Here is a 14,375-nt window from a genome sequence, read left to right as displayed (position 1 = left end):
AACTTATATATTTTTTTCTTTTATCTTCGTGAATTTTCAGTACGATGTAAAAAACTAACATCGCTAATTCTTCTTGCCCGTCGTCCGCCATGCTATGTTTACACTAAAGTCACTGATCGCAAGAGATTTTGCGAGATTTCTGGTTTTGAGAGTCGGGAATCTTGTTGTTAAATTTAACATAACTTATTACACGGCATTGTTGAATACTTAATTCTGATCGGACAATCATGGCGCTCTATGGTCTGTTATTTCTTTATAACAGAACTTTGCAAGTGGTGGGCAGTTTTTGTGTCAAATTATTGATTATTTAAGTAAGTAGCCGTGTAATAAGCGGGATAATGTACAGGTAGCGGGTCACTTTTGTGAAATAAACCCCTTCAGGGCGATGCATGTCGGGGTTTATTTCACAACAATGACCCACTACCTGTACATTATCCCTTACATGTCGTTATGTGTGGAGTCTCTCTGATTTTCAACATATGTTAAGATTAGAATTTTATTTTAGTGTGGGCCGGCTTTAACTTTTTAAGAACAAAATAACAAAACTTTTGTTAGAAAAGAGTCAATACACATACTGTGGGTGTTTTTTCTGCTACAGCCTTACTCTGTCTGGTATGACCAGTAGTTTATGGCAGTTAATGTTAGCTGTTAACTTTATATATTGTGACATTACTAAGTCAGTCAGCTGACTTCATGACTCTACTTGTACTATGTTTTAACACGCCACAGATAAACATTTCAATTGCATTATCACAAAATTAAAACAAGTAACTGACTCAAGAGAATCTTGGAAAATGAGAGGCTAATTAAGTGTGTCATTATCCAGTAACCTCCACTCGTGGCCACAGTGGATGCTGTTGTTCAGCAAAACTTAGTCTCACCTTGCAACAAGCTACAAGCTTATTCAATAAATGCTCATCATTTGCGTTGCTGTTGCATTGGATTGCATTTTGCTCAGGTTATTTCCCCCAACACAAACACTAATTACAATATCAGTTTAGGGTCTGGCTGGTCCATAGATGATGTGTGTCTCCTCCAGCTTTCATTAAAGCAAGACTTTTGCTAAATAGCAGCCGCTGTGGCAACATGGTAAAAATACCAAATGCTATAATGTAGTGTAACAGTAGCACAAGTTTATAAGCGTCATAAAGTCAGTAAACTGACTCAGCAATGTCGGCTTCACAATAATATCTATCGAAATTTTGCTAACGTTAACTAAAGTTAGCCACCGTAAGCCAGTGGTCGTACCAGAAGTAAGACTGTGGCAGCAAAACCTCCGATTGTATTGAATCGAGCAGTGGAGGAAGAAGAACTGAGATCTTTTACTTAAGTAAAATAAGCAACAGTTCAGTGTGGAAATGGTCTGTTACAGATAAAAGTCCATTTAACTGCTTATGAATTTAACTTTTCATTTGAAAAATTGTGTAAATTCACAAAGTACAGCTTAAAAAAATACACAAAGGAGAGTATGCTTTAGATAGAAAAAGTCAACGATTGTACAAGCACATTTTATGTTGTTGTAATTGACATTTCTATAAGCCGTTCTAAATTCTTATGTGATGGAAACTCTAGAAAGGTAAAATGCTGTCAAGATGCAAACAAATACATGTAAGCGACTGTCAGTCTTAAGATCTTCAGATGCAATGATAGACGCTTTAAGCGCACTGACAGCTCAATATAAAACAGAACGTCGGCAGAATGACATTTGACAACATCTCTGCATCACGTCTCATCCACCATGCTGCTTGTTTCCCAATATGTACAGAGGACAGAATGTAGTAGAAGTTAAGTCTGGATAGCATCACGATCTACTGTAGGATAGAGCTTTGATTCCTGAACCTGATTGGGCCCGAGATGTTAAACAATCTCTATTTCAGGGCTGTACCAAATAGCTCATTCAATTCAAAACGTTGATATTTGAATAGGCTACACTAATGAGTGTTTCCCCTACTTTCATCCTGCAGTGGCGCACCGCGATCATTAATATCCTCTGCTCTTGTGCTCACAGGCGGGCTACATTGAACGCCTAATGTAGGCGGACCGTTCACAGAGCGGCTCTCCACACACAGCAGAGGAGAGACAGGGGAAGTGAAGATAACGTTGTCAGTACTGGTTTAAAACCGGCTCGGTAGTAAATAGCATTATATAGGCTATTTGCAGAATTAGATTCCAGTGGTGGCTGTGTAGGATCTTTTTCCAGAAACTCCAGAGCGTTGTTAAGTCCAAAAATGTCCAAAATTCACAACAACTTTTTACTGCTAATCCATATATGTTGGTGTTTAGCCTTTCAAAAACAACACTGCAGTCGAAAAACTGTTTGCTGTCCCGCTTGCCGCAGATTGGCGTCACTTTCTAATGCACTGGGTAGCCCAGCGCGTCAAACTATGATGCTCCACTACGATCGCAATAAATATCAGATGACGAATTAACGGCAATGAGAAAATGACCCAAACTAGTATGACATGGTTGGTACCAATGGATCCTTAGGTTTCCTAGTTTCATATGATACCTGTATCTTCACTCTAGCTTTAAAACTGAGCCCGCTACAACATAAAAATCATAAGTTGCGTTAAAACGAATTTGCGTTAACACATTATTATCGTGTTGTCTTTGACAGCCCTACTCGTAATACATTTTTTAATATAGCCTATATATTTTTGTATCTGTATTTTTTTTATAGTGGAAAATCCGATTTTTAATCGGGCTCGGGCCCAAAACTGCTGACGTGGTTCGGATCGGGATTAGTAGATTTTTAGGACCCAATCATAGCTCTACTGTAGAGCACAGACTACTTACAGTAGGCAATCATAACCCATCAAATCGTTTGAAATATCAACCTTGGTGTTTAAAGAATCCACTTAGCTTAATGAAAAACACGTCAGCAGCTGAGGCTGTGAAAGTATGAGCTCTGTTCATTTAGCTGAATGGCTCCAAGAAAAACATGATATGAGAGTATAATGGGGACTTTATGGGGCAGACATGCTGTTTGAACATCACTTAAGTAAATGTCTGCTCTTGCTCTAATTGGTATTGGTGTCATGACGTCTCACTCGAGACTCGTCGATTGGGTTCAAGTGTTCTTGCAAACTTTGTTAAAGATCATTGAAGAGCCGGCGGCAAGTGGTCAAGTTTCTGTCAGCCCCTGTTTTAGAAATTACTGCTAGGACACAACATGATAAATGAGGCCCCCTTTTAGCTCTCTTCAGGATCATTCTAATTTATCTTAAAATAAGAAGCAGCATAAAGTGAGATGAGTTGCTTTTGGATAATTTATATTTGATACTTGGTAAGTGCTGTGATTTTTCTGAAAGTGTAAAATACATAAACCACAAATAAACACAAAAGCTGGCGAGTTTGTAAGAGGTGCAACAGAGTTAAAAGTTGATGACACATCAGGATCTTTTCACAGGAAACCAGCAGAGCATTTTTTCTTTTTTTTTCAGTAGCATACATTTTTATTTCCCCAAGGTAATTCTTCTTGAAAGGTAACTAAATTAAGATGAAGACGAAGCTAACCGGGTGAACACTTCCTAATATTTCTCTCAATTACAGTTGTGTCTCGTACTTTTTCAGGGAGCAATATAGGGGGGAAAAAAAATCTAAAAAGAAATCTATCAAAGAAACTTCCACAAACCAACAGAGACTTGGAGACAGTAACAATGCTGCTATAAAGTCCTGCAGGATTTCCCCCTCGACACACAAGTTACTGTTCTATAAGCCCTGTTTTTACACTGGCTTGTTATTAAGGTTACTCTTGTCAAACAACACGTCTCCGTGCCCCGCTGCATCGAGTCCCACATGGAGTCGCACCTCTCTGACAGCCATCTATGCAACTCAATCCTGACACCGGTATTGCATCTCATAACCATGAGATCCAATCACCTTCTACGTGGACGGAAAGGGAGCCAAGTATAATCAGTCGTGGTCAGGAAGAGATGGGCGGCAGAAAGCCGAGGCGCTGGCAGGGACCCAAGGGCTCTGTCTGGGTGCACATTTAGGTGTGTGTGTGTGTGTGCGTGTGTGTGCGTGTGTGTGCGTGTGTGTGTGTGTGTGCGTGTGTGTGTGTGTGTGTGTGTGCCTCTTGTTTGACAGGTTAATAAACCAGCCGTTGTCCAACAGAAAAAGTACCAATGTGGGATTTATCTGTCAGCTTCAAGTTTTCCCCTTAAAGCAACTTTCCATTCTTGCACCTAGAAAACACTTTTTTCCACACTTTGGTAGCAAGTTGGGGTTCAAGGACACATTTGGAGTCAGGAATCAAACCACCAACCCTACAATTAATGTCAGTGTCAGCACGCTCTACTGCCTGAGCTGCTGTATAGCCTCCCCACTGACCTGTGTAGCCTCCCAACCTGATATCCATTTCAAAAACATTTCCATTGCGGTCAAAAAACTGTTTTCTGTCCCGCTTGGCGCAGCTCACACTAAGCAAGGTACGCATCTGTATTAACGGAGCGGTCAACGATTTCTCTTAATTACAGTTGTGTCTCATATTTTTTTCAGGTGGCAATATAGGGGGAAACAATCTAAAAAGAAATCTATCAAAGAAAATTCCACAAATCAACAGAGACTTCAGCGTTCTTATTACACGCTTTTGCCTTACGCATTATAGTGCCATTCACACGCCTTTTTGTGCGACTGGGCTGAGCCTCTGCAAAATGGCCTTTGTATTGTAAACTGTTAAAGGAATGAGAGAATATCAAATAATCAAGCTTTAGTTTACGTTTCGACTGTCAGAAGATGTCTATACCGAGCGGCGCTAGAATTTCATTTGTGCAAATGCAGTGAATATGTGGCGTCATATTAGGGGAAATTGGATGCTCGGGTATGTCTGCTTTAAAGCAGATATAATCTATTTTTCTATATCAACGATGTAATAATATGTAAAATACATGAAAGAAAGGTCACTTGCATTCAAACTCACAATGATTCATCCCCAGACTCTGTGGTTCCCCTCGGCCTTATGGAGTATTTAAGCACCTTTCAGCTCATTGTTTTTACGGCCCACAACTTTATTGTTTTGGTCCGCTCTCATCAGCGCCGTTTCAAGATTCAAGGGGCAGCTGTTAAGTGAAAAAGCCGTAAAAACCCACTGTACACGACCAGTCTGGCATTAAACAGCACACAGACACAGTTGGCAACTAGCTGGTGAAAATAGTGGAGCATTTAGCCACTAAATAGACAGATATTTCACTCAGGAGTTGGAGACTAAACCAAAGCTAAAAGGAAAGTGAATACTCAAGCAAACCCACTGAATGCTATCAGCTCAGCACCAAACAGCAGAACAAAGTAATCATTTAGCTGGTGAACACAGCGAAGGATTTAGCAACTAAAGCTCAAGATTTTTCCCTCAGGTAATGGTAGAGACCAAATCAGGTCATTTAGACCAATACATTAAATCTGTGGGGGTCGGGAGAATGGGATGCTTTAGCGATAAGCAACCTATCAATAAAGATGAATGAAGATGGACAGGTCACTTACTAAAAGTCTTGGAAATGTTCAGAAAAGAAATTGCTTGAGGGATTATTTAAGAGCATACAAACATCTGTAAAATATCTATTAAATTGGGTGTTTTTACAAAGTAAACATGAATAGTAAAATAGCCATCTGGACTATGTCTTAGGCTAAATTTGGAGCCAAATTACCAGCTGTATTTCTGTCTTAAATTATGAAAAAGGTGCAGATTTACCAACATCCATGGATGTCAGGTGCGTGATCACTGAATTAATTACAGTAAGGAACTGAGAAAAACACTGAGACACAAATAAGTCACAAGTTCCAAATCAAACTCATCTTCAGGAAGGTGATCACAGCATGTTTAACACTTTAATTAGCCCACAGCCATTTTTAGCTTCTAAGCAGCCATGAGGAATCACTTAAAATCAAAGATTTACAGCCCTCAGAGAAGTCCCAGTGGAACTGTCGGAGCTTAAAGGAAACCATGAGGAACTTTTTCATTTAGAGTGTGTTAAACATGTAAATGTTCGCCCCAAAACATGGAAACACAGAAATGTTCCCTAATGAAAGCTTCAGCGGGAGACTTCATTAGTCGAAGGTCTCTAGAAAGTGAAAAACAACACAGAGATTCTGTGATATACTGTGAGACTTCACAGCTAAGTGTGCTGAAATTTTCATGCTCAAAACATCCTTTCCTCCTCAGACACCACATCCATTATACCAACACAGTATGAAGCCATTTCCTTGTGATATACATTCATTTTTCTTGAAAGCTCCATTTTCTTCCAGTGGTTAGGCATATTCAATGTTTACGGTGAACCTTATAGGTCACCGTGGAGTATTTGTTGTCGAGCATTTTTCATATTTCTGTGTCTGCCTGAGTGTGAAAATACCGACATAAATCCCTGCACTGCAGTGGCTTTCACCAGTTCATGAACTACATTCATGAAAAAGATCTCTCGGCATGTGTTGCTCTCGAAGCAGAAGATGAAGCCTGATATTATGGGATGGCCCATATTTTTCTGTTTTCTTGCAAGAGTGCTTTGCATGAAGTAGCCGAGCCTCGGCAGGCCAGTGGCTAATGAGCCAGCTATGAAGATGACTGCCGCTGCACTTCTCAGGATAAAACGCCCCACGAGTCAACAAACTACCTCACTTCTTCTCCTCCAGTTTATTCCAGACCTTTTTCTCAGGCTTTTCTCTTTCACTGTTTTCTGAAGTGACCACATATGAATTTGGTTGTCAGCTGCATTCTTTGAAACTCAGTGGTTTCATTTGTTGATGGCAAAATAAAGTGTTAATGGTATTTCCATTGTCAGCATTAAGGCACTTAAATCAGGTGTATTTTCCAGCTCAGAGGTGGAATGCAACTAAGTACCTCTAAAGTACTTAAGTCCAATTATCAGAAGGGCTTGGCGATATGGACAAAATCTTCTATTACGATATATAGGTCATTTTATATCTTGATAACAATATATATCATAATGTAGCATGTTTTCTGTTTTTTCAATGAATAAATAGTCTATATGAAATAACCACAAGGTAAAACCTATTTTTGTTTACTCCTGTATGAATTAAATACTGAGTATTTTCTCATTTTAAGAACTTGAGTGCAAAATGAACATAACAGTTTTAATGAAATTATAGAGAAAAAATAAAATAAATACAGGCCTAGCCTATATCGCGATAGAAAAAATATAGAAAACTATATACGATAACAAATTTGATATATAATTTTGACAATATATATCGTCATATTGCCCTAAGCTTCAGGTACTTTAGTTGAGTATTTCAATTTTACTTTACTTTATATTTCCACCATATTTAATTTGATAAATCTAGTTACTTTACAGATTTAGATTATTAATATAAAATATTATTAACAAATATAATATGACATATTATTATAGATTAAGCTACACAGCAGTATGTTAAGTAATTAAAACCAAGTGCAACATTTAAGATATGTACATTAATCTATCAATGATTATAATCCAATAAAATAATACGTATTATTTTTGAAAGGTGATATTCTGTAAAATTAGTAATTTTACGTTTTTATACTGCGGTGATATAAAGTATTCTTCTTTAACATTGAATATTAATGACTAAATAAGCAAAAATCTACATTAAAGTTTAGAAAAATAAGATCCTTATCATAACTATAAAGAGTTTCCCACTCAAAAGCTCAGCTAAACAGTCATCTTCATCACCCAACTGTCATTTTGACTCAAATACAAAAACACAAATAAAGAAATCTCACGTAAAACCAATTAAACCAAGTCGACCAAAATGCTCCAACTTTGGTAGATAATTCTATTTATGAGGAACCTCACCAGTCATAGTAAAAAGCAGACTGAGTAAATGTGTTTTCAGGGCCTTTAAATGACTCACTGTGGCGACGTCTGTGTGTGATATCACCCCCATATTGTCTGACACATGCTGTGCCTACCTGTCTTGGGCTCCACTGAGAAGTAGGGCTGTCCGTGGACGATGCTGTAGACCACCCTGGCGCTGTTCCCATATGTCGGGTCATCTGCATCTGTGGCTGCCACTTGCACTACCATGGTTCCTGTGGGGAGACAACCCTTCATTAGTTTCCAAGACAGCATCCAGAAGCCAAGTCAAACAGAGCTAAATGTGGAAACAGTCCTCATATCAACAGAGCGTGTGACCAATTCCACTTGAAAGAGGGAAAAAAAAAGCGAGAAAGCAATGAAAATGTGACTTCTGAGGCGGTAAATAATCTCATTAGTCATTACACTGTCTTCTTTTGTTGGGGCTGGTGTTTACTTTTAGTTTTGAGTTTCATTTTTATTCAAAATGCCCGAGTTTAAAGCAGTTCTTCACTTCAGCAGCACCAAAAGATCTGACATGTGCTGTTTACTGGCTCTCGGCCTCAAACGCTGCTAAACAAATATCACTTTCAGTCGTCGCAATCATTTGCCGCAGGATTAAAGTGTAACTCCGAGCCTTTGGAGATCATTTCACTGCCATTGTTTCCATTTCCCTACCGCAGATCAGTCAGCAGCATCTTTTTCCAGTAACTTCAATCTGTTGATTCAGCAGCCAAATGGGTTCAGTAACCAATCTGTGCTCTGTTAAACAGGCTCTTCACCCCCAACAAAAAAGATATTATTATGCATCTCATATCACTCTGATCCCATAACGGATAACTTTTTTAGAGGAGTCAAAGAGTTTGAACTTGTCCTCCAGCGATGTCATCGGAGGACACTGTATCTTTGTGTTGCACTAATTAGGGCTCCATAAAACGCTGCAGATTAAAGAATTTTATGACACACAAGTTTTAGACAAAGGCACAGTTGGGAAAGCATTGTTTTCCTTCCTCTATTCCCCTCTTTTTCCTTTACTCTTACTATTTCATTTTCCAGTTAAAATCTTTAACATGCACAGATGGTCACTCATTCAGTTGCTGATTTTAGGGTCCACAAACTGCTTCTGGAGAAGATGTTGATCTGCAGAGAGAGGAGAATGTAACTAGGAAAACAAAATAAAATGTGAAGGCGAGTGCCAGGATAGCAGTTCCGTTGCACACACATCTTAAGTGTTGTTTGTTTAGGATGCTCTGTCAAATTCTGGTGCTAGTACACACACAGTGCAAGTCAGATCTTCTGGTTTAGATGGATGAACACGGCTCTTACTATAGTGACAAGAGGGAAGGGGTAAATTCAATTTAACCAAAACAATGCAAGTTATCCATCCAAAACGGATACTGAGCCTGGAATCCAGACAGTATAACATTAAAAAAAGAGAATCCCTTAAATTACCAGATATTAACCCTTAATTTACCTCTGAAAACATACACCTTAATTAAGTAGTGGATAAAGGTAATTGGTATGGTAGCCATAGATCCCTTCATTTCTGCATTCATTTAAAAATGTGAAAGCCAATCTCCAATTAAGGGCTGCAAATAATGATCCATTTCATTGTTGATTAGTTGTTTGGTTTATAAAATGTCAGGAAATGGTGAAAAATGTCAATCAGTGTTTCCCAAAGCCCAAGACGATGTCGTCAAATGTCTTGTTTTGTTCACAACTCAAAAATATTCAGTTGACTGTCATAGAGGAGTAAAGAAACTAGAAAATATTCACATTTAAGAAGCTGGAATCAGAGAATTTTTACTTTTTTTTCCTTAAAAAAATACTCAAACTGATTAATTGCTTATCAAAATTGACATCTAATCTATTAATCAATGCATCTCTAAACAAAACCCCTTAAAAAAAACTCAATTAAAAAAGCCCTTCATTGACAAACATATAATTTAAGGGGTATATGACTTTGCCTTTAATTCACACATACAGTACCAACACATTCTCATTGCAGTTCATGAAATAGTCACAACATTTAATCTGATTTGATTTGTATACAGAGACACAAATTTCACTTTTTTGTCGTGATGCTCAGCACGACTTTCAACAACGTATATTTCGTGCAACTTTCTACAAATGTCCAGCAACACGTGAGGCACGTGTCAATTTCTGCTCAAGTCTTTTCAAAATAAAACAACTTAGTTAGGTTTAGGAATAGATCGACTTGGATAGGTTTAGGCAACAAAACTACCTAGTTAGGTTTAGGAAAAGATCGTGGTTTGGGTGAAAATAACCAACTTAAAGCACCTTTATTCAAAAACCCTTAATTTATAAATCAATTAAATTTCAATGGGTGATTTTGACTGTAAGATAAAGAAACTAATTAATTCATTAATTAATAAACAGAAGTCCAACTAACGAGTACAAATTCATGTGTTAACTATGCACACATCAGTTAGCCATAATGCTAACTCAGCTAACACAACACCATCCTCTGTCTATTAGCTACTGATCCATGACAGTTAACGGCGGCAGGTTTGATTGACAGGAAAAGGAATCTGACTTCTGAACTACAGTCTGAAAACATAACATTTATTCTACTCAGTAAAGAAATGATAGCTGTAAAGTTATTTCCCCTTAGTCTCAGGGAAAGGAACCGACATTATGTAGCGGAGAACTGCAGATAAAGTTATAAAACCCACGATATAAATCCTGATTTTATTTTAGTGCCCTGTAGTGCCCCCGAATCCCCAAAACTTCCTCCCAGCTTACAAGAAGGAAATTTGTTTTCAAACTCGACTGTGAACTCTGCTGACAACTGACAACTGTTTCTGCGTGCAGTACAGTATTGTCCTCTCCCACTCTTCCTCGGAGGCAGAGACGACATCAGACATGACTCCGTATGTATTTCTTTTTAAACGCACCGGCTGAACGCGGCTGATGTGACTCGAGCTGACAGCCGTGGAAGGTAAAAGGCAGAGAAGCGTTTGAAGATTTCACCGAGAAAACATAATCAGCGACAATCATTGCCAATCAATTCCAATAGGTCGGTCTTAATGGTATAAATTAGCCTTGTTGCTCCAACTGAGCTCATTTAATGGGTAGATTTTTAATGTCAAAGAATTGATATCCATCTGATAATAGGAAGGGAAAAGCCATTTAATTGTTAGATTATCACGATCAACCATTATGGTTCAGGCTCTTGTGTGCTGTTAGACTGTACGTCAGTGTTGGTCTTAAAGCCGACGCCTACTGCACACTTTGCAGCGGTGAAATCATCAACAAAAGACATTGTTGAAATAACCTTGAACATGAAAAACATGCCTTTTCCAGTTGGTCATATGAATAGCTGCTGGGATATTTCACTTTAATGACTAGCTGCACATCTCTGGAGCCTACAGTATATTGTGTCATCTGACAGAAAGTGCTGTCTTGCAAGATGGTGATACTTTACTTTGAAGAAAACATCCTAATAAAAATCTCACTTTCTAACATGAGATGTATTTTACAGGCTTTTTACAGAATGAAAGTGATCATGGAAATTGAAGATTAGACTCCTCCATTCTGGCCATAAAGCAGAATTAACAGGCTCTGGCCCTGGATGGGAACAATATAATAGAAAAAAAAATAAGCATGGAGAAGCTGGAGAAGTTATCACCAGGCCCGGTTGGAGAAGGACACCTAGATTATATCATCACCTCTTAGTCATGACAGGTTATATTACAGGTAGTTTAAAACACCAAGGTCAAAGGATGGCGGTATGAAAGAGAGCTGGGGTGACGTCTAAATCTCTATTACAGGTTGATAGTTAAAATCACTTCACAGAGTGCTCCGCAGACGAGGTTGTAAATTAACATTCAATATGAACTCGTATACAGCACAGCTTTTTTTTTTTCCGTCAGGTTGTCCAACAAACATCCTGTTGGAATAATATTGTCAGAATGAAAGGTAATCCCAGCTGGGTGAGCTGAATGTCAAAAAAACACCCTGAAATTTGAATAGATTCTTTCTGCTCCACGAGGCTGTCATCTGCTACTCAATTCGCCCTGTCTGCGTCCCTTCAGTATTTGTCCATCTTCATTGACGTGATGGAGCTGATCTTCACATTTTTTTATTTATTCCCCCCGCAGCAGTGTACAAAACAGGTTTCCTAATCAATTCTGCATCTTGGGTGAGCAACTGTCATCTGCCAGTAATGAAAATAAATGTGGCGTGCTTAAATCTGAATGGGAGGCAGGTATTCTTCAGCCACTTGCACATAAAGGCTGCATCCAACTGTCAGGTACAATATGCATTTCTGAGTGCACAATGCATATTCAAGGACCCAGAATTTGACTTTTATTACAAACTGCATGTGTTGTCAAATAAAGCGCCCATTTTCAGCATGTAGAAATTACTAGTGGGCTACCTCCAGTTCTGAAAAGTGAAGCCAATGCTGAAGTGCATTAAACTTGCATTCTTTCTAATAGCCAGCAGGGGGCGACTCCTCTGGTTGCAAAAAGAAGTCTGATTGTATAGAAGTCTATGATCTAAGTCTTGATTTATTACCTCAGTAAACATTGTAAACATGAGTTTATGGTCTCTATCGCTAGTTTCAAGTCTTCTTCAATACAGTATGATGTTCATTTAGTAAATGATGGTCCCATTCAGAGTCAAATAGACCATAAAGCAGGGGATGCTTTTGCATTTTAACCCTTCCACAGTGTGATTTCAGTTCATGAAAGTTCATTTTAACATTTTGGTCGCCTTAAAATGTCTTGTTCAGCATTCGGTTGTACTAAGCGCCATCCTCTCATGTCATTTCTGGTTGCAAAAAAACAAGATTGCGACGGCCATTATGTCGAACTCGAGCCTTCAAACCTGCAGTCCAGCAGAAATACAAGCATGTGACTAAAGACGAGCAAATTTGAAACCGAATCTATGACTTGAAAATTGAATTGCAACATACATTAAACATTACATAAAAAAATATATATTATATTAAAACATTCCGTTTTGGCCAAGTAATGGTGCAATGTCTTCATGATTATTCAAAGACGCCACAGTTGATTAAGTCGATTATATTCATGCATATTCACACCTGCTCCCCATTGCTTCAGATAACCAGCGATTATTGCTTAGAGTTCACTTTTTATTTGCAACTGCCGAGAGAAAATGAATTACAGCACTTTTAAAGAAAGTTACTAACTACCTGCTGTTCTCTACATGCGTTTTAACATCCAAGGTTCACTCAGTGGCCACTTTATTAGGTACGCCTGTACAATCTAATGCAATCAAATGCAATTGTTCTACCATAAAGTTTACTTTTATGACGCCTATAATGTTCAGTCCAATGACAAAAGGAGGACAAAAAATTAATATAAAGTAGTCCAGTAAACCCAGTGGTGGAAGAAGTACTCAGATCCTTTATTCAAGGAGAAGTACTATTACCACACTGTGACAAGTAAACGTCCTGCGTTCAAAACCTTACTTGAGTAAAAGTATGTATGTATGTAGTATTAATTAAGTATTTCTTATCCGATTACTAGATTAATTGATAGAATAATCAGTAGAATACTTGATTACTAAAATAATGCTGCAGCCCTATTTGTGATTTTCCAGCTGATCCAAGAGGATTTTTAAATAGTTTAATTATCTTAAGAAGAAAAATAATTTTCTCAACACATAAAAGAACATTTCATCCTTCAGTTTATCAAAAACAGTCAAATTCAAAATCACCAAATTTGGATATATATGGTTTTCACTGGACAGGAAGGGGATGAAGGTAAGAAAGTAGCAAAAAATGTAAAGTAATTTACCTCAAATTTGTACTTACGAACAGTACTTGAGTAAATATACTTAGTTTCAAAACCTTTGATTATGATCTCAGTACTAAACATTGAATCTAATTTACACATTTCATACAATGTCACCAAAAACTGAACATATGAGCTTCGTAAAGAAAAAGGACTGTCAATCGATTAAAACATTCAATCGCGATTAATCGCATGATTGTTCATAGTTAAGATAGATAGATGTTGTACAGGTGTACCTAATAAAGTGGCCACTTAGTGTACATTTGTAACACACAATGCAAAAAAGGAGTCAACATGACCCCAAATGATGAAAACAATAATAATTTGGGTCAACCTGACCTAAACCAGAATGCCTTTTTCATTTCCTGAATGAAATGCCCGTCCCATCCTTGATCTGCGCTCTCATGAATTAGACAGGAACAATGACAGCTGGATATAGGACTGGTGAGTAGTAAATTCAAGAGCGGTGGCCTTGGGTTGACATTACATTCTCTATGCTTGTAATGAGCCCTCAAACGGCTCCTTTGGCCCGACGCTGTGCAGCGGGAGAGAGCCAAGCCTCGCCACTGTCACACCTCCAACTGTCATCAAGCCCTCGTGTCTTTTATTTGACATCCCTGCCGTGATTAAGACAAAAGCCTTCAGAGATCCTCGGGCCATAAGGTCTCCGTGTGTATGGACGAGCACTGCCTCTAATTACTTTAATTAATTAAATCCATGATTTCCTCTAAATTGAACCCATTCATCAGCGGTGCAGAGCTGTGACCGTTAATGATTTAAAGACATCTGTAAA

At 38.2% G+C, this 14,375-nt stretch overlaps 1 protein-coding gene across 1 annotated transcript in view; it reads right to left on the bottom strand.

Annotated features, from left to right (window-relative positions):
- Positions 1-14,375, bottom strand: part of cdh7a (cadherin 7a) — a 112,869-nt gene that overhangs the window by 47,927 nt on the left and 50,567 nt on the right. Inside the window, exon 4 of the mRNA XM_037757444.1 lies at positions 7,910-8,029. Coding sequence (XP_037613372.1) covers positions 7,910-8,029 — 120 coding nt within the window. The remainder of the gene's footprint in view (positions 1-7,909; positions 8,030-14,375) is intronic.

This window comes from Sebastes umbrosus, chromosome 21 (assembly GCF_015220745.1).
Source record: "Sebastes umbrosus isolate fSebUmb1 chromosome 21, fSebUmb1.pri, whole genome shotgun sequence".
NCBI classification, from domain to species: Eukaryota; Metazoa; Chordata; class Actinopteri; order Perciformes; family Sebastidae; genus Sebastes; species Sebastes umbrosus.
Note: the sequence above shows the minus strand (reverse complement) of the source record. Positions and strands in the feature narration are given on the sequence as shown.